General features: G+C 69.8%; 1 protein-coding gene across 1 annotated transcript in view; it reads right to left on the bottom strand.

Annotated features, from left to right (window-relative positions):
- Nucleotides 1–2,772: 2,772 nt before the first annotated feature.
- The window catches only part of LOC120388589 (myosin-10-like), a 48,126-nt gene continuing 31,917 nt past the window's right edge, over nucleotides 2,773–18,981 (bottom strand). Inside the window, 17 exon segments of the mRNA XM_039510508.1 lie at nucleotides 2,773–3,406; nucleotides 4,757–4,780; nucleotides 5,591–5,763; nucleotides 6,101–6,209; nucleotides 6,540–6,748; nucleotides 7,700–7,823; nucleotides 8,230–8,318; nucleotides 9,587–9,715; nucleotides 10,381–10,542; nucleotides 10,667–10,879; nucleotides 11,589–11,801; nucleotides 12,198–12,446; nucleotides 13,638–13,790; nucleotides 14,656–14,760; nucleotides 16,173–16,379; nucleotides 16,779–16,923; nucleotides 18,203–18,415. Coding sequence (XP_039366442.1) covers nucleotides 3,256–3,406; nucleotides 4,757–4,780; nucleotides 5,591–5,763; nucleotides 6,101–6,209; nucleotides 6,540–6,748; nucleotides 7,700–7,823; nucleotides 8,230–8,318; nucleotides 9,587–9,715; nucleotides 10,381–10,542; nucleotides 10,667–10,879; nucleotides 11,589–11,801; nucleotides 12,198–12,446; nucleotides 13,638–13,790; nucleotides 14,656–14,760; nucleotides 16,173–16,379; nucleotides 16,779–16,923; nucleotides 18,203–18,415 — 2,668 coding nt within the window. The 3' untranslated portion in view covers nucleotides 2,773–3,255.

Below are 18,981 nucleotides of genomic sequence, written 5' to 3' on the forward strand. Positions count from 1 at the left end.
GGGTCGGGGGGGGGGGAGCTGCTGGCATGGCCCCCCCCCTCTGCCCTCACACATGCGGCTGGCTCTGAGCCCCCTTCTCTCTGCACCCCTAGGAGCGGCGCCCCCTGCAGCCGGGCCCTGGACACGGCCCCACCTCGCCCGCCGCCCCATGAGGATGATGCATCAGCCCCCAGCGACCGCTCGACCCCACGCAGCCGGGACTGGAGGAAAAAGGAACAGGCCCAGTGAGAAACAAGGCGCCAGGACTCCTGGGTTCTCCGCAGCCAGCTGCGCTGGGAGGGAAGGGGGTGGGGGGCAGGACTCCTGGGTTCTCCGCAGCCAGCTGCGCTGGGAGGGAACGGGCGGGGCAGGACTCCTGGGTTCTCCGCAGCCAGCTGCGCTGGGAGGGAAGGGGGGGCAGGACTCCTGGGTTCTCCGCAGCCAGCTGTGCTGGGAGGGAAGGGGGTGGGGGCAGGACTCCTGGGTTCTCTGCAGTCAGCTGCGCTGGGAGGGAAGGGGGGGGCAGGACTCCTGGGTTCTCCGCAGCCAGCTGCGCTGGGAGGGAACGGGGGGGGGGGGCAGGACTCCTGGGTTCTCTCCCCAGCTCTGGGAGGTGTTGGACCCCCTGCGGTACCTTTGGGGACCCCTGTATGAAATGGATGGGGGGGGTTCTATGCCGGGGGGAGGGAACCAGAGCCCCTCAGGCACTGCCACAGTGGGGGGTCCATGCGCCCTGTGCCCAGCTCCAGGGATGTGCTGCCCGCGAGGGAGGTGACACAAGCCGGCACCACGTCTGCCCTTGTGGTCAGCAAAGAGAGACACCCCCCGGGTCCCTCCCCCAGCTGTGCCAGCCCCGCCCGGGGCCCGAGGAGCTGGGCACGAGCCCCCCCGTGCCCAGGGGCTCCAGCAGCTTCTCCCTTGGCCTTGCCAGGCTGGTCCTGCGCTGCCGGGCGACGGGCAGCCGCTGGCACCAGCCGCCTACCAGACACCAAAACCCGGGCACCAGCACAAGGGGGGGGTGGGGGGTTGTGAGCCAGGACTCCTGGGTTCTATCTCTGGCTCTGGGAACAGACGGGGACTGGGAGCCAGGACTCCTGGGTTCTCTCCTAGGAGGGGAGTGGGGTCTAGTGGTTAGAGCGGGGTGGGGAGGGCAGAGCTGGGAGCCAGGACTCCTGGGTTCTCTCCCTGGGTCTGGGAACGGAGAGGGACTGGGAGCCAGGACTCCTGGGTTCTCTCCTAGGAGGGGAGTGGGATCTAGTGGTTAGAGCGGGGTGGGGCGGGCAGAGCTGGGAGCCAGGACTCCTGGGTTCTCCCCCTGGCCCCTCCCCTGCAGAAACACCCTGCGCTAAGATTGTAGCTTTGGTCTCTGCCTCCGGCTGCTGCGGTGGGGCCCAGGCCGGGTGCCGGGGTCCTGTCCGAACTCAGCTCCCCTGGAAACGCTGTGAGGGGAAGGCCCCAGCTTTTAAACCCCCCCCCCCCGCATGCTCCGAGCTGGGGGTGTCAATAAACCGCCCCCGTCTCTCCGCATCTGCTGCGTGCGTCTCGCCCCCCGTCCGGCCCCACCAGGCAGCCACGCGCGGCGAATCCGAGATGAACTTTAATAGAAGACACAAACCGGGGGGGTAAGACGAAAAGCAAACAGAGCCCCCCCGAGCCCCCCACGTCCTCACCCAGCCAGCGCCTGCCCCGGCCCCAGCCCTGCCCGCCCAGGGGGGCAAACCCCCCACAACGGCTCCAGACCCAGCCACCTTAGGAGCCCCTCTGCCCCAAATCACAGTGCAGAGAGAATAGCATGGGCGGGGGGGGGGAGGATCCAACCCGGGAGAGGGGGCGACCCCCCCAGCCAAAGGCCAAGAGACGCTAGGAAATGGGGGGCCGGGGGGGGGGTGGGTGACCCAGCGTTTGCGGAAGTGGGGGGGTGAGGGCTTAGCAAAGAGTTTCCATCTCTCTTCGGGGTGGGGGGGGGTCCCGCCGTGTGTTGGCCGTAACCCCAGGGGGGCCCACTAGGGTTTACACTGAGCTGCTGAGATGTGGGGAAACTCAGAGGACCCAATCCTGGGGGGTGGGGAGGATGTGGGGCTAGACGGGCCTGGGGTCTGGTCTGAGGGACAGGGAGGGGGCGGGACACCGGGGTAGATGGACCTGGTGGGGGGGGCTCTGGAGAGCAGGGAGGGGGCTGATGCCAATGAGGCCCCGGGGTGCCCCTGATGGCTGGGCCAGAGGCCGGGGTGCCCCAGACGGGGGCAGGACCCAGCAGCCAGGGGTGACACACTGGCGCCAGGTGAGGGGTCTCGCCGTGGGGCCTGGGACCGGATCTGAGTTGGGGGGGTTCAGCCCCAGGGAACCCATTAACCCTTCAGTGCCTGCTTCTTCCAGGGTGTAAGGCAGGGGGGCCCCCGGCCAGCGCCACCCCCCAGGGGAGCACAACGGAGGGAAGTGGGGGAATGGGCCCAGGCAGCCCCTCTAGTCCTGGGACTGAACAGGCAGGGGGTGGGGGGGTAGCTGGGTCGGGGGATCCCAGGCTGGGGGTGCTGGATCTAAGGGGGATCCCAGGCTGGGGGGTGCTGGGTTGGGGGCAGGAGATCCCAGGTTGTGGGGTGCTGGGTCATAGGGGGGGATCCCAGGCAAGGGGGAGTGCTGATTTGGGGGGGCAGGAGATCCCAGGTTGAGGGGTGCTGGGTCGGGGGGCTGGAGATCCCAGGTTGAGGGGTGCTGGGTTGGAGGATCCTGGTTGGGGGGTGTTGGGTCGGGGGGCCGGAGATCCCAGGTTGGGGGGTGTTGGGTCGGGGGGCCGGAGATCCCAGGTTGCGGGGTGCTGGGTCAGGGGGGCAGATCCCAGGCAGGGGGTGCTGGGTTGGAGGGGATCCCTGGTTGGGGGGTGTTGGGTCGGGGGGGCCGGAGATCCCTGGTTGGGGGGTGCTGGGTCGGGGGGCTGGAGATCCCAGGTTGGGGGGTGCTGGGTTGGAGGGGATCCCTGGTTGGGGGGTGCTGGGTTGGGGTGGGAGTAGATCCCAGGTTGGGGGGTGCTGGGTCAGGGGGGATCCCAGTGGGGGGGGCCGTCGCTGTGCCCCCTCGTGGTCAGACCCTGGTGGGGGGCAGGGGGTTATTCCATAGGGGATCCAGTTAGGCTGCAGCCCCCCCGCCCCCCGCAGGACTCCCGCTCTAAAGTGCTGCCTGATCTGTGACCAGCCCCCAGCGTGGGGCCGGGATGGGGCCCACGGCCCAGTGCTGGGCCTGGCTTCATCGCTGCACCAGGGGGCCCGGTCCCGGGGCCCCTCACGGGGCAGGGGGCTCGGCCGGGGGGGGCTGCGGCTGCTGGTCGGGGGCCGGGGTCTCCGCGTCGGGCCCATCGGCCTCATCGTCTGAGACGCCCTCCAGCCGGAAGACCTGACGCACCGTGCGGGTGGTGAACGTCAGGGGGGCTCGCCTGGGGGGGGGAAAAGAGGGGTCAGAACAGGCCATGGGCCCCTCCCAGCACCCCCCACCTGCTCCCACCACGGGCCCCAAGTCAGGGCCCCCGCCGCGGCCCCTAGGTCTCTTCCCATCACCCCACCTGACCCCCATGGCGCCCCCCTGCTCCCACAACCAAGGCCCCCACCCCTATCAGCCCATGGGGCCCCCCACAGCCAGCCCCCCACCTTCAACAGCGCCCCCCTGGTCCCACAGGGTCCCCACAGCCAGCGCTGTTGCCCCCTGCCCCCCCGCCAGCTCCCCTGCTCCCCCCTGTGCCCCACAGCACCCCACCTTGCTCCCCACGGTGCCCCAGGACCCCACAACCAGCAACGCCCTCCTTGAATGCCCCACACCCCCACAGCACCCCCGCCCCGCCCTGCGCCCCTTGCCAGAAGAGGCTAGAAATGACACGTTCGGCCCCACACGCCCCCCAAGCTGAGCGCAGCAGCAGCGTCACACGGCAGTGCCTGGGGATCCGGGACACGAGTGACCCCCGACGCCGGTAACTGCCCCCGACCCGCCGGCGCCTGGGACTGCGCTGGGGAGTGGGGGTGGGGAAGAGAACTGGGGGGGATCCCACAGCTCGGGGGGGTGACGAAGTGGGAATGTTCGTAACGTTTTCTCTGAGTGCTGGGTGGGTGCCTCAGTTTCCCCTACGCAGTTCTCGAGTGTCTGGTGGGGTGTTGCAGAGCCCTGGGGGGCCGGTGCGAATGGCCGACACCGTCTCCTGGCAGCCGACGGCCTGGCCCCTCCGCTGCAAGGTGCCGGCTGGTGAACGAGGGGATCAGGCGGCCATGGGGCAGAGGAGGGGCTGGGGCGTCAGTGTGGAGCTGGCTGGGGAAAGGAAGGGGAGCCCCAACAGGGCTCTGGCCTCCCTTGGGTCCCCCAAAAGGGACCCGGCTGAGGGGTCCTGTCGTCTGCACCTGCAGGCCCTGTCTGGGACTGTGCTCCTGTCGCCTAATAAACCTTCTGTTTCACTGGCTGGCTGAGTCGCGGGGGTGCAGGGCCTGGGCTCCCCCAAACCCCGTGATGGGGGGGGGGTTCCTGAGCTCAGAGGGGCTGGCAGAGGGGGAGCTCGGACGGGGGGACCCCAGAAGGGGCCAGAGGGAGCTCGGATGGGGGGGTACCGCTGGTGGGGGAGGGGAGTTTGGGGGGCCCCAGGAGGGGGCCGAGGGAGCTCGGGGGATCCCTGTCCCAGTCAATGGCTCAGCCCCTCCCCCACACACAAGCAGCCCCTCCCCCACAGGGCACCGGGAGCGGGCACTGCCACACAGCACACAGGGTTGGCACGTCGGGGGGCAGAGGAGCCGGGGGGGGCACATACTTGCGCTGGAGACGCTCCAACTTGCTGGGGGGTCGGAAGAGAGAGAAGGAAACAGGAGAGACAGAGAAAGTGAGAGAGAGAGACAGAGACCACCCCAGCCACGCAGAGAAGGGGGCTAGTGGACACAGCAGGCTGGAGGGGAGGGGAGGGGAGGGGAGGAGGGAGCTGGGAGCCCGGACTCCTGGGTTCTCTTCATGGCTGTTCGTTTCCCCTCCTGTGCTGAACTATTGCGCTGCGCATAGATGCCTTTCACCTGATCCCTGGTGGTGCTGCCCGGCTGACACCCTCCTCCAGCACCAGCTGGCCCCAAGCAGCACACGCCCCCCCCCACCCCCGAGAGCCGGACCGACCCCCATCCCTGGGGGGGGGCTGACTTGGGCACGGCGGGAAGAGCTCTGGGGTCAGACGTGTGGGGCAGGACTTAGATGGGTGCCCAGGCGCGGAGAGCAGGGTTCGAACCCCCTCCCAGCCCCACGAGGAGAGACAGGTTCCACCCCCCCCCAGCCCTGCGGGGAGAGCCGGGTTCCCCCCCCGCAGCCCCATGGGGAGAGCCGGGTTCCACCCCCACCAGCCCCATGGGGAGAGCCGGGTTCCACCCCCACCAGCCCCACGGGGAGAGCCGGGTTCTGCCCCCCCCCCCCACATACCCCCCATAGGACCCAGGCTCCCTGGAGCAGCCGGGTTCAAAGTCCCTCCCCCCCGGCCCCTCGAGGGCTCGTCCTTCAGTCCACAGCAACCCCCGGGTGCCCAGTGCCCCACCTACAGCCTGGTGCCCCCAGCTCCGTGTGGTGCCCCTGCCCCCCCCCTCCGGTGCCCAGCGCCCCCCCCGCTCACCTGAGCCGGTTGCGCAGTGTGGTGACCTCGCGGTTCATGGACTCGGCCGACTCGGTGACCTCGTCCAGCTCCCGCTGCATCCGGCGCCGGCTGGAGTTCGCCCGCGACGCCTCCTCCTCCGCCTCCTCCAGCTGCCGCTTCAGCTGCTTCAGCCGGATGTGACCCTTCTCCACCTGCCGGCACGGAGCGGGTGGCTCAGCGAGGGCGCTGGGGGGCGCCTGCTGCAGGGGGTGCGGGGCGCTGGCCCAGCCATGCCGGGGCGGGGAGGTTTGGCAGGGGACAGGCGGCCAGGGGGCGCCATGTCGCAAGGCCATGGGGCTGGCAGGGGGCGCTGTGGGGCAGGGGGCGCTGTGGGGCTGGCCAGGGCAGTGGGTCAGTGGGGGGTGCTGTGCTGCGGGGTACTGGTGTCGGCAGGGGGGCGCCATGCGACAAGGGACCGAGCAGGCCATGGGGCTGGCAGGGGGCGCTGTGGGGCAGGGCGGGAGGGGATGCCGTGGGGCAGGCCCATACCTGGTCCTTGAACTGGTCGGCGCTCCGGCGCTCCTCATCCACCTGCAGCACCACCTCCTTCAGCCGCTTCTCCGCCCGGCGCACCAGCTTCCCCGACAGGATCCGCTCCCTGAGCCGGGGGGGGACGGTGGGGGAGGTCAGCCCCGGCTCACGGGGGGGGGTGCACCATACCCAGAATCCCCCGGGGCAGCCACATCCCTTCCCTGACCCCCAGAGGATTCTGGGTAGACAAATGCCAAGCCTCCCCGCCCCCTGCCTGCTCTGGCCATGGCTCTGACCCTGGAGCATTCTGGGTAGTCAGGCCCCCTGGTCCCCCAGCAGTGGGTTATACCCCAGGGGATACAGCCCCAGAGCATGCTGGGAACTGGTTCACAGGCTCTGCCCCTCCACCCCCACCCTGCTGTCCAGCCCCAGGGCATGCTGGGTAACCCCCCCCCACCTGGACTCCTGCTCCAGCTGCTCCTCCAGCTGGGCCACCTTGGCCTCCAGGGTGGCGATGGTCAGCTTGTACTTGGCCTTGACGGAGGAGTCCAGCTCGCCCAGCTTGGCCCGCAGCTCCTTGTTCTGCCGCTCCATCTGCTGCCGGGCGTTCTCCGCCTTCTGCGAGAAGCTGCGCTCGGCCCCCAGCTCCGTCGTCAGCGTCTCCACCTGCGGGGGGGCGGGGGCTGGTCAGGCGACGCCTGGGACCCCCTGCCCCACCGGGCGCTTCCCCACACACTCAGTGCTGGCCCCGAAGGTGGCAAAAAGGGGGCGCTGGGCTGTGGGGAGCGTGGCGGGGGCGGGGGTAGCGGGTGCTGGGCTGCGGGGAGCGTGGGGGGGGCAGGGGTGCTGGGCTGCAGGGAGCGGGATGGGGGCAGGGGGTGCTGGGCTGTGGGGAGCGGGACGGGGGCAGGGGCAGGGGATGCTGGGCTGCGGGAGGCGGGGCGGGGCAGGGGCGGAGCAAGGGTGCTGGGCTGTGGGAGCGGGATGGGGGCAGGGGCGGGGCAGGGGTGCTGGGCTGTGGGAGGCGGGATGGGGGCAGGGGCGGGGCAGGGGTGCTGGGCTGCGGGAGCGGGGTGGGGGTAGGGGTGCACTGGGCTGCGGAGAGCGGAGCAGGGACTCAGCAGGGGCGCTGGGCTGTGGGGAGCAGGGCAGGAGCAGGGTGTGGGGCGGGGGCTCGGCAGGGGGCGCTGGGCTGTGGGGAGCAGGGCAGGAGCAGGGTGTGGGCTCAGTAGGAGGTGCTGGGCTGCGGGAGCAGGGCGGGGCAGGGAGTGGGGTGCACTGGGCTGTGGGGAGTGGGCGGGGAAGGGGCGGGGCAGGGGTGCTGGGCTGCGGGAGTGGGGCGGGGGCAGGGGCGGGGCAGGGGCTCGGCAGGGGTGCTGGGCTGTGGGGAGCGGGATGGGGGCAGGGGCGGGGCAGGGGGTGCTGTGCTGCGGGGGGCGGGGCGGGGGCAGGGAGTGGGGTTCACTGGCCTGTGGGGAGTGGGGCCAGGGCTCGGCATGGGGCGCTGGGCCGGGGGGAGCAGGGCAGGAGCAGGGTGTGGGGCGGGGCTCGGCAGGGGGCGCTGGGCCGTGGGGGCTCAGCAGGGGGCGCTGCAGGGTTCTCGACCCCCCCCCCCACCTGGAGGCTCAGCTTGCGGTAACGGTCGTTCAGCAGCTCCGCGTTGCTCTGCTCCTCGTCCAGCTCCTCCTCCAGCTGCCCGATCCGGGCCTCCAGGTGCCGCTTCTCATCCAGCAGCGCCGACCTGTGGGGAGGGGGGGCCTGGGCTGAGGGGGGCTGGGAGCCCGGGGCAGGGGCATCTCTGGGCCCAGCAGCTCCTGCTCCGTGCCCAGGATACGGATGGTGGCAGCAGCGGCTGGGGGCAGGGTGTTCACATGGGAGCGGGGGCGGGGGGGGGCAAATGAAAAGATGGGGCGGGTCATGGACATGGGGCAGGGGGTGGGACATGGGTGGGGCGGGCATGGCAGTGGGCGGGGCAGGCAGAGGGGGCGGAGCTCATGGCAGCAGGGGTGGAGCTCACAACAGGCCAGAGGCAGGGGAGGGGCGGGGGGGCGGGCTTTGTGCGGTGGGCAGGGCCCAGGGCACTCGTCATTGGCAGGGGCAGAACCTACGGCAGTGGGTGGGGCCTGTGCAGTGGGCGGGGCACTCACTTGCCGCTGACGCCATTGGCCAGCTCGTCGGCCAGGTCGTCGCGCTCCTGCTGCGCCTGCCGCTTGCCTCGCTCGGCCGCCGCCAGCTCCTGGAACGGGTGGGGCAGGGGTCAGAGGCGGGGGGGTCTTGGCTGCACTCGTGGGGCACTGACACCCCCCCACAGCACGTACCTGCACCCACCACAATAGCCCCACCCCCTTGTAGAGAGATCTCTGTATTAACTAGCTCTATAAATCTTTATGACGTTGCATTGTGTTATTTTGTATTAAGTATCTTTATGACATTGCATCTTGCATGATGTTATTTTGTATTTCATATGACTTGGCATTGGGCCTCTCTATTTTCATACAACTTTGTATTAGATCCCTATATAGAAAATTGGTAGAAAACTTTGTATTGTTATAGCCCCTAAGGATAGTATAGTTAAAGTAAAAGCAGCAAAGAATCCTGTGGCACCTTATAGACTAACAGACGTTAGTTAAAGTAAAAGAAACATGTGCCTTTTTGCTAGAAGTAGAATAAGATCTTCCCCCCCACTCTGTAATCAATTGCCCTATTGACTGAATGAGCTGTGAATGAGTGAGGCTTGGAAGACACCCACCTCCAGACAGCGACAACAGTTGCAGAGGGAATGGGAGCCAGAGCAGAGGACAATACAACTTGTCAAGTGGGCCCAATAAAGAGGAGCAGACATATTGAGGGCCTCAGGGGTTAGAAGCCAGCACCTTCTTCAGAAAACACCCTCTTTGAGCAGCACTGGGACAACACCCAGAGAAAAGCAGCACAAACACCAACGGACACAGACCCAGATTTTGAATCTGGTCTAGATTTGCATAGGAGGGAAGCTGCTATAAATGGGAGGTGTCTTGCAGAAGGACCCCCGGTCTCCATCGGAGCATCAATCCGGACTGGCAGAAGCCCGGCTCCATCCCTCCCCCATCTACCTCACCTGGCCAGTGCAGTTAAGGGGAGCAACTAGTTGGTAACAGCAGCAAGACGGAGTGTGTTTGTGCCTGTGTGTGTGTGTGTGAATGCATGACTGTGAGATATCTCTCATATGCATATCATAGAGTATTAATTGATACCTGTATTACTAATAAATGTGGCGTTTTGCCTTAATCCCCCTGAAAAGATCCTGTATTGTACTTTGAGTACAACACCCTCACCTCATGTCACTGCAGTAGCTCCGCCCCCAAATGAAACAGCCCCACCCCCCTCACCTCCTGCAGCTGCAGTAGCTCCGCCCCTCACCTCCTGCAGCTGAAGTAGCTCCGCCCCAAATGAAAGAGCCCCACCCCCTCACCTCCTGCAGCTGCAGTAGCTCCGCCCCCAAATGAAAGAGCCCCACCCCCTCACCTCCTGCAGCTGCAGTAGCTCCGCCTCCAAGTTTTTCAGTTTCTTCTCGTTCTCCCTGGACTGGATGAAGATCTCCTCGCGGGACGTGCGCGACTCCTCCACCTCCCGCCACAGCTCCTTCATCTGGGCCTGCGGGGGATGGGTTGAGAGCAAGCGAGAGGGATCCCGTAAGGCAGGGTAAGCCCCACCTCTGGGGCGCCCGGATGCCAGGGTCCTGTAACGCACGGTAAGCCCTGCCCCTGGGATGCCCAGATGCCGGGATCCCATAACGCAGGGTAAGCCCTGTCCCTCAGGTGCCTGGACACCGGGGTCCCATAACGCAGGGTAAGCCCCGCCCCTGGAAGCAGGTTAAGCCCCGCCCCAGAGCACCCGGATGCCGGGGTCCCACAATGCAGGGTAAGCCTTGCCCCTGGGGCGCCTGGATGCCAGGGTCCCATAACGCAGGGTAAGCCCCGCCCTGGATGCAGGATAAGCCCCGCCCCTTTGGCGCCTGGATGCCAGGGTCCCATAATGCAGGGTAAGCCCCGCCCCTGGAAGCAGGTTAAGCCCCGCCCCTTTGGCGCCTGGATGCCGGGGTCCCATAATGCAGGGTAAGCCCCGCCCCAGAGCACCCGGATGCCAGGGTCTCATAACGTAGGGGGAGGAGGAACAAGATACTCCAGCTCCCAGCATGCACTGCTCCCCTTCTGGCTTCCCCTGTAGCCCAGCTGGGTGCCTGATGCTCCTCCCTGACCCCTCAGGCTCCTCCTCCTGCCCCCAGGCCCCTCCCCCTGGCCCCAAGCCACGCCCCCCACCTGCAGTTTGCGGAGCTGCTTGACGGCCTCTTCGCGCCCCTTGTTGGCGGCGTCGATCTGCCCCAGCACCTCCTGCAGGTCCAGCTCCAGCTTCTTCCGCGCCGCCACCGCCTGGGCCCGCTGCTTCCGCTCGCCATCCAGCTCCTGCTCCAGGTCCCGCACCTGGTGGGGGGAAAGGGGTCACCCATGGCCAGAGCACACCCTGCAGCCAGTGGGCACCAGCCTGCCGCTGGCCCAGCCCCCTCCCCGCCAACTCCCAGCCCCGGCACCCCCCGGCCGCCCCCACCTGCTTGGCGAGCAGCTTCTTCTTGTCATCGTCGGTGTTGTCGCGGCTCTGCAGCTCCCGCTCGTGCTGCGTCTTCATGGCCTGCAGGGTCACCTCCAGCCGCAGCTTCCCGTCCTCCGTGGCCTGCAGCTCGTCCTCCAGCTCCTCCAGCTGCGCCCGCATCTCCTGCACCTGCTGCTCCAGCGCCCGCTTCGACCGCTCCAGCTCGTGCACCTGCGGGAGGGCACAGGCCAGGGTTCCCAGCATGCACTGAGCTGGCATCACCAGCAGGCACCGCGCCGCCGTCCCCAGCGTGCACAGCACCACCGCCCTCCCGGGGGCATGGCCCAGGGCTCCCAGCATGCACTACACCCAGGTTCCCAGCATGCACCGCGCCTCCCAGGGCATGGGTCAGGGCTTCCGACCTGCACCGCACCAGGGCTCCCGGTGTGCACCGCACCCGGGTTCCCAGCATGCACCGCGCCACGGCCCTCCCAGGGCATGGGTCAGGGCTCCCGACGTGCACTGCACCAGGGCTCCCAGCGTGCACCGCACCAGGGCTCCCAGCATGCACCACGCCACGGCCCTCCCAGGGCATGGGTCAGGGCTTCCGACCTGCACCGCACCAGGGCTCCCGGTGTGCACCGCACCCGGGTTCCCAGCATGCACCGCGCCACGGCCCTACTAGGGCATGGGCCAGGGCTCCCGACGTGCACTGCACCAGGGCTCCCAGCATGCACCGCACCAGGGCTCCCAGCATGCACCGCACCAGGGCTCCCAGCATGCACCGTGCCATGGCCCTCCCAGGCACACACAGCTGTGTTTGACCCCACGCCCCTCCCAGAGCTGGGGAGAGAACCCAGGACTCCTGGCTCCCAGCCCAGGCCCCCCTCCCCATGCCGAGGCGGGGGCGGAACCCAGGCGTCCGGGCGGGGCTCCTTACATTCTTGCCGACGTCGTCCTTGGAGCTGACCAGGTCGTCCAGCTCGGCCCGGAGCTGCTTGTTCTGCCGGTCCAGCTCCTCCCGCAGCTCCAGCGACTCCTCCAGCGCCCGGGTCAGCGACAGCACCTTGGTCTCCTTCTCCCGGGCCTCGGCCTCAGCCCGGTCCCGCTCCTCGGCGTGGCGCGCCGACACCAGCTTCTCCTCCGCCAGCATCTGCCGGGGGCCAGCGTGTCCGGGGGGCCCGGGCCAGGCGGGGGGGTGGGGAAGGGGAAGGGGGGCCCCGGCCAGGCTGGGGGGTGGGGATGGGGGGCCCCGGCCAGGCTGGGGGCCGGAGCGGGGGACAGGGGAGGGGTGAGTAGGATTTAGGAGGCTCAGTAGCAGTGGAGGGTTCGTGGGTGGGGTTGGTGGGACGTGGGGAGGTCGGTGGATGGAGGGATCAGCGGCTGTGGGGGAAGGGAGCAGGGAGGGAAGAGAAGGGGGGAGGAGGGCAATGGGGGGAAGCGGGGAGGAGCGGCAGCAGGGGAGCAGAGGGGCATGGGGCAGTGGGGCGGGGATGGGGCGGGGGCAGCGGGGGATGGGGTGGTGGGGGATCAGGGGCCGAGTCCTCACCTGGTCGAACTTCTTCTGCCGGCGCTCCAGGTTGGCCACCGCCTGGCGCTGCTGGCCCAGCTCCAGGCTGGCATCGTCCAGCTCCTGCTGCAGCCGCGCCCGGCTCTTCTCCAGCTTCTCGGCCGCCTGCGCCTTCTCCTCCCAGCGCTGCCCCAGCAGCTCCAGCTCCCGGGCCGCCCGCCGCCGCGCCTCCTCCAGCGCCTCCGCCGCGCCCGCGTCCTCCTCCCGCTTCCGCCGCGCCTCCACCACCTGCCGGCAGCCGGGTCAGCCGGGGAGCGGGGCCCCCACCCCGGAGCCGGCCGGCCCCACGCGCCCCCCACCCCAGAGCCAGCCGGCCCCACGCGCCCCACGGCCCCCATCCCGGAGCCGGCCGGCCCCACGCGCCCCCACAGCCCCCCACCCCAGAGCCGGCTGGCCCCACGCGCCCCCCACCCCGGAGCCGGCCGGCCCCACGCGCCCTCCACCCCGGAGCCGGCCGGCCCCACGCGCCCCCACGGCCCCACCCCGAGCCGGCCGGCCCCACGCGCCCCACGGCCCCACCCCGGCGCCGGCCGGCCCCATGCACCCCCACGGCCCCCACCCCGGAGCCGGCCGGCCCCGCGCGCCCCCACGGCCCCCCACCCCGGAGCCGGCCAGTCCCAGAACATGCTCCCCAGCCCAGTCAGCAAATGGCCCCTCCCTTGGGAGACGCTGGGACGCGAGCAGGGACGGAACAAAGAGGGGGCCGGGACAGGAAACACTGCACCTGCCATGCCAAGCACACTGCGCCAGTGCTCTGCACCCACTGCGTCCCCTTCACTGCACCCCGGCACCCCTCACATAGCACCCACTGTGCCCCTCACACTGCACCCCTGTGCCAGTGCTCTGCACCCACTGCGTCCCCTTCACTGCATCCCCACACTGCACCCCTCACATAGCACCCACTGTGCCCCTCATACTGCACCCCTGCACCAGTGCACCGCACCCACTGCGTCCCCTTCACTGCACCCCTGGCACCCCTCACATAGCACCCACTGTGCCCCTCACACTGCACCCCTGCACCAGTGCTCTGCACCTGCTGCGTCCCCTTCACTGCACCCCTGGCACCCCTCACATAGCACCCACTGTGCCCCTCACACTGTACCCCTGCACCAGTGCTCTGCACCCGCTGCGCCCCCTTCACTGCATCCCTGGCACCCCTCACATAGCACTCACTGTGTCCCTCACACTGCACCCCTGCACCAGTGCTCTGCACCCACTGCGTCCCCTTCACTGCATCCCCACACTGCACCCCTGGCACCTCTCACATAGCACCCACTGTGCCCCTCACACTGCACCAGTGCTTGGCACCCACTGCATCCCCGGCACCCTCACACTGCACCCGCGGCACCACCCACTGCTGTGCACACTGAGCCAGCTCCGTGCTGGCTGCACCCCCCTGCGGCGCCGGGCTGGGCCCACCTGCTGCTGCAGGGCCTGGGTCTGGCGGTTCAGATTGGCCTTCACAGCCTCCTCCTCCTCCAGCTGCTCCAGCATGGCGCCCTTCTCCTCCTCCAGCTGCCGCACCCGCGAGCCCAGCGCCAGCTTCTGCCGCGTCTCCTCCTGCAGCAGCTCCTGGGGGGGGGGGCATCCCGGGTTAGAGACCCTGCCGCAGGCCCCGCCCCCCCGACCCTGGGGCAGAGACCCCAACGCAGACCCTTCCCCCCCAACCTCGGGTTAGAGACCCTGCTGCAGACCCCACCCCCCGACCCTGGGGGAGAGACCCCAACGCAGACCCTTCCCCCCAACCTCGGGTTAGAGACCCTGCCGCAGACCCCGCCCCCCCGACCCTGGGGCAGAGACCCCACCACAGGCTCCTCCCCCTGACTCCGGGTTAGAGACCCCACCGCAGACCCTGACCCCCGACCCTGGGGGAGAGACCCTGCCGCAGGCCCCGCCCCCTGTCCCCGGGGCAGAGACCCCACCACAGGCCCCTCCCTCTGCCCCCAGGTTAGAGACCCCACCGCAGACCCTGACCCCGGGGCAGAGACCCCAACGCAGACCCTGTCCCCTGACCCCAGGGAGAGACCCCAACCCCGGGGCAGAGACCCCACCGCAGGCCCTGCCCCCGGGGCACAGGCCCCGCCCCCAGGAGCCAGGTCAGAGACCCCGACCCCCAGCAGAGACCCCGACCCCGGGGCAGAGACCCCACCACAGCCCCCTGCCAGACCCCCAGGCCCAGGGGCAGAGCCGCCCTGTGCCTACCGGACCCCACCCTGCCCACACTAGCCACGCCCACTTCCCTGGCCCCACCCCACCTAGCTCCCCCCACTCAGGCCCCATTCCCAGCCCCCCCCCACTTCAGAAACTGCTCCATCCCCTCCCCCCTGCATTAACCCCGTGCTGCCCAGAGCCCGTTCCCCCGCCCCCAACCACTGCCCCCAACCCGGCACCTGCTGGGCTCAGCCCCGCGTCCCCCGGGGGGGGGGGGGGGGCCTACCTGGGCATCCTGCAGGTGGGACTCCGCAGCAGCCAGCTCCTTGGCGAGCTTGGTCGTCTTCGACTCCGTGGTGCCCAGGGCCCCTGAGACGCTGTCCAGCTCACTCTGCCCGGGGGAGACGGGGGGGGGCTCAGCAACCCTGCTCCATGGCCCCCATCATCCCACAGAGGTGATCCGCGGGGCGGGGGGCAGGGAGGGGGCAGGATACTGGGGTGGATGGAGGGGGCGGGATACAGGCGGTCTGATCCAGGGGGCAGAGAGGGGGCAGGATACTGGGGTAGATGGGCTCAGAGGGGTGATGGAGGGGGAGGGATATCTGGGTAGATGGGCCCAGGGGGGCAGGGAGGCGGCAGGATACCAGGGTAGATGGGCTCGGAGGGGTGATGGAGGGGCGGGATATCTGGGTAGATGGGCCCAGGGGGGCAGGGAGGGGGCAGGATACCGGGGTAGATGGGCTCGGAGGAGTGATGGAGGGGGCGGGATATCTGGGTAGATGGGCCCAGGGGGGCAGGGAGGGGGCAGGATACCAGGGTAGATGGGCTCGGAGGGGTGATGGAGGGGGAGGGATATCTGGGTAGATGGGCCCGGGGGGGCAGGGAGGGGGCAGGATACCCGGGTAGATGGGCTCAGAGGGGTGATGGAGGGGGCGGGATATCTGGGTAGATGGGCCCAGGGGGGCAGGGAGGCGGCAGGATACCGGGGTAGATGGGCTCAGAGGGGTGATGGAGGGGGCGGGATATCTGGGTAGATGGGCCCAGGGGGGCAGGGAGGCGGCAGGATACTGGGGTAGATGGGCTCGGAGGGGTGATGGAGGGGGAGGGATATCTGGGTAGATGGGCCCAGGGGGCAGGGAGGGGGCAGGATACCAGGGTAGATGGGCTCGGAGGAGTGATGGAGGGGGCGGGATATCTGGGTAGATGGGCCCAGGGGCAGGGAGGGCAGGATACCAGGGTAGATGGGCTCGGAGGAGTGATGGAGGGGGCGGGATATCTGGGTAGATGGGCCCAGGGGGGCAGGGAGGTGGCAGGATACCGGGGTAGATGGGCTCGGAGGGGTGATGGAGGGGGCGGGATATCGGTGTAGATGGGCCCAGGGGGGCAGGGAGGCGGCAGGATGCCAGGGTAGATGGGCTCGGAGGGGTGATGGAGGGGGCGGGATATCTGGGTAGATGGGCCCAGGGGGGCAGGGAGGGGCAGGATGCCGGGGTAGATGGGCTCGGAGGGATGATGGAGGGGGAGGGATATCTGGGTAGATGGGCCCAGGGGGGCAGGGAGGCGGCAGGATGCCGGGGTAGATGGGCTCGGAGGGGTGATGGAGGGGGCGGGATATCTGGGTAGATGGGCCCAGGAGGGCAGGGAGGCGGCAGGATACCAGGGTAGATGGGCTCGGAGGGGTGATGGAGGGGGCGGGATATCTGGGTAGATGGGCCCAGGGGGGCAGGGAGGCGGCAGGATACCGGGGTGGATGGAGGGAGCAGGATCCATGGGTACGATCCAGGGGGCAAGGGGGGGTCTCACCTGCAGCTTGGCCACGCGGTCGGCGAGCTCGGCCTTGGCTCGCTCGGCCTCGCTGGCCCGGATCTGCAGCTCCTGCACCTGCCCCTCCAGCTTCTTGCGGCGCTGGTCCGAGTCCAGCCGGGCGGCCTGCAGCCCCTTCACCTCCTGCACCAGCTCCGCCTTCTCCCCCTCCAGCGTCTGCTTCACCTTCTCCAGGGTCCCTTTCACCTGGGGGGGCCGAGCACCACCTCACACAGAGCTAACACCCCACAGCAGAGCCCGAGAGAACCCAGGAGTCCGGGCTGCCAGCCCCCGCCCCCCTGCTCTCACCACTAGACCCAACTCCCCTCCCAGAGCCGGGGAGAGAACCCAGGAGTCCTGGCAGCCAGCCCCTGCCCCCCTGCTCTCACCACTAGACCCTGCTCCCCTCCCAGAGCCAGGGAAAGAACCCAGGAGTCCGGGCTGCCAGCCCCTGCCCGTGCTGACCCCACTGAGCTCTCCCCAGGCAGCACTGGGGGGAGATGGAAGGGGGGAAGGCTGGGGGAGCCCGGCACAACAGAGATCCAGGCACAGGAGAGCAGGGGGGGACCCAGCCCCATGGGGGACCCTTCCCCTCCCGGCCCATACCCGGCGCGACTGCTCCAGCTGCTCGGACAGCTCCTCCAGGGCGTGGGCATGTCGCTGGCGCATCTCCAGCACCTGGGCCTCGTGCGCCTTCACCTCGTCCTCGATGCCCTTCTTCAGCTCCGCCACCTCCTGCTCCCGCTTCGACCTGCGGGGGGCAGCAGTGAGCCACGGGCTGGGGGCGCGCAGGGGCTACTGCTCCAGGGACCCCTCGCCCTGTGCTGAGACGTGGGGCGGGCTGGGTGCACGGGGAGTTTGCCGGCTCCGGGTGGGTGTACAGGGATGCGCCTGGCTCTGGGGTGAGGTGGGCCAGGCCTGGGGACGCAGCCAGCCCCAGGGGTAGACAGGCCAGGCACACAGGGATGCAGCTGGCTCTGGGGGGAGGCGAGTCAGGCCCGGGGACGCGGGCGGCTCTGGGGAAGGTGCGCCGAGATGCGGCTGGCTCTGGGGGGAGGCGAGCCAGGCCCGGGGACGCGGGCGGCTCTGGGGGAGGTGCGCCGAGATGCGGCTGGCTCTGGGGGGAGGCGAGCCAGGCCCGGGGACGCAGCCAGCCCCAGGGGTAGACAGGCCAGGCACACAGGGATGCGGCTCGCTCTGGGGGGAGGCAGGTGGGCTCAGGGGATGGTGCACGCCAGGCCCAGGGATACGCAGGCCAGGGAGGGGGCACGGGGATGCGGCTGGCTCTGGGGGGAGGCAAGCCAGGCCCAGGGACGCGGGCGGCTCTGGGGGAGGTGCGCCGAGATGCGGCTGGCTCTGGGGGGAGGCGAGCCAGGCCCAGGGACGCAGGCGGCTCTGGGGGAGGTGCGCTGAGATGCGGCTGGCTCTGGGGGGAGGCGACCTAGGCCCGGGGATGCGGGCGGCTCTGGGGAAGGTGCGTCGAGATGCGGCTGGCTCTGGGGGAGGCAAGCCAGGCCCGGGACCGTGGGCGGCTCTGGGGAAGGTGCGCCGAGATGCGGCTGGCTCTGGGGGGAGGCGAGCCAGGCCCGGGGACGCGGGAGGCTCTGGGGAAGGTGCGCCGAGATGCGGCTGGCTCTGGGGGGAGGCGAGCCAGGCCCGGAACCGCGGGCGGCTCTGGGGAAGGTGCGCCGAGATGCGGCTGGCTCTGGGGGGAGGCGAGCCAGGCCCGGGGACGCTGGTGGCTCGGGGGAAGGGGCGCGGCGATGCGGCTGGCTCTGGGGTGAGGCGAGCCAGGCCCGGGGACGCGGGCGGCTCTGGGGAAGGTGCGCCGAGATGCGGCTGGCTCTGGGGGGAGGCGAGCCAGGCCCGGGGACGTGGGCGGCTCTGGGGAAGGTGCGCCGAGATGCGGCTGGCTCTGGGGGGAGGCGAGCCAGGCCCGGGGACGTGGGCGGCTCTGGGGGAGGTGCGCAGAGATGCGGCTGGCTCTGGGGGGAGGCGAGCCAGGCCCGGGGACGCGGGCGGCACCGCACCGGAGCTCCTGCTGGGCGGCGGTGGAGTCCAGCGTATCCTCCAGCTCGGTTTTCAGGGCCTCCAGCTCCTCGCCCTGGTCCCGTCGCTGCTTCTCGGCCTTGGCCCGAGCCGCCCGCTCCGTCTCCAGGTCCTCCTGCAGCTCCGTCAGCTGGGCCTGCAGCTCTCGCAGGGCCTTCAGCACCTGGTTCTTCTGGGCCGACTCCTCCTCCAGCCTGCGGGGCAGAGAGCGGGTCAGCACCGCGGGGGGGGGAGGTCAGAGAGCGGGTCAGCACCGGGAGGTCAGAGAGCGGGTCAGCACCGCGGGAGGGGAGAGCGGGTCAGCACCGCGGGGAGGAGAGAGCGGGTCAGCACCGCGGGGGAGGGAGCGGGTCAGCACCGTGGGGAGAGAGAGCGGGTCAGCACCGCAGGGGGAGGAGCGGGTCAGCACCGGGGGTGGTCAGAGTGCGGGTCAGCCCCGCGGGGGGAGAGAGAGCGGGTCAGCACCGCGGGGGGGAAGAGAGCGGGTCAGCACCGCGGGGGGGGGAGGGGAGTGAGCGGGTTAGCGCCCGGGGGGGGCAGCCAGCAGGGGGGGGCCCAGCAGGGGGTCTGTGGCTATAGGGGTGGCAGGGGGTCAGCAGCAGGTACCTGGCAGGGGACCCCAGTGGGGTGGGGGCACGGGGCAGGGGATCCAGTGGGGAGGGCAGGGCCGGGGATCCTGGTTTGGGGGCAGGCGGGGTCCCTGACCACGGGAGGACGCAGCAGGGATCCTGGGGAGGGGGCTGGGGCCCCAGGCAGGAGT

The sequence above is a fragment of the Mauremys reevesii genome, linkage group 22 (genome assembly GCF_016161935.1).
Source record: "Mauremys reevesii isolate NIE-2019 linkage group 22, ASM1616193v1, whole genome shotgun sequence".
NCBI lineage: Eukaryota > Metazoa > Chordata > Testudines > Geoemydidae > Mauremys > Mauremys reevesii.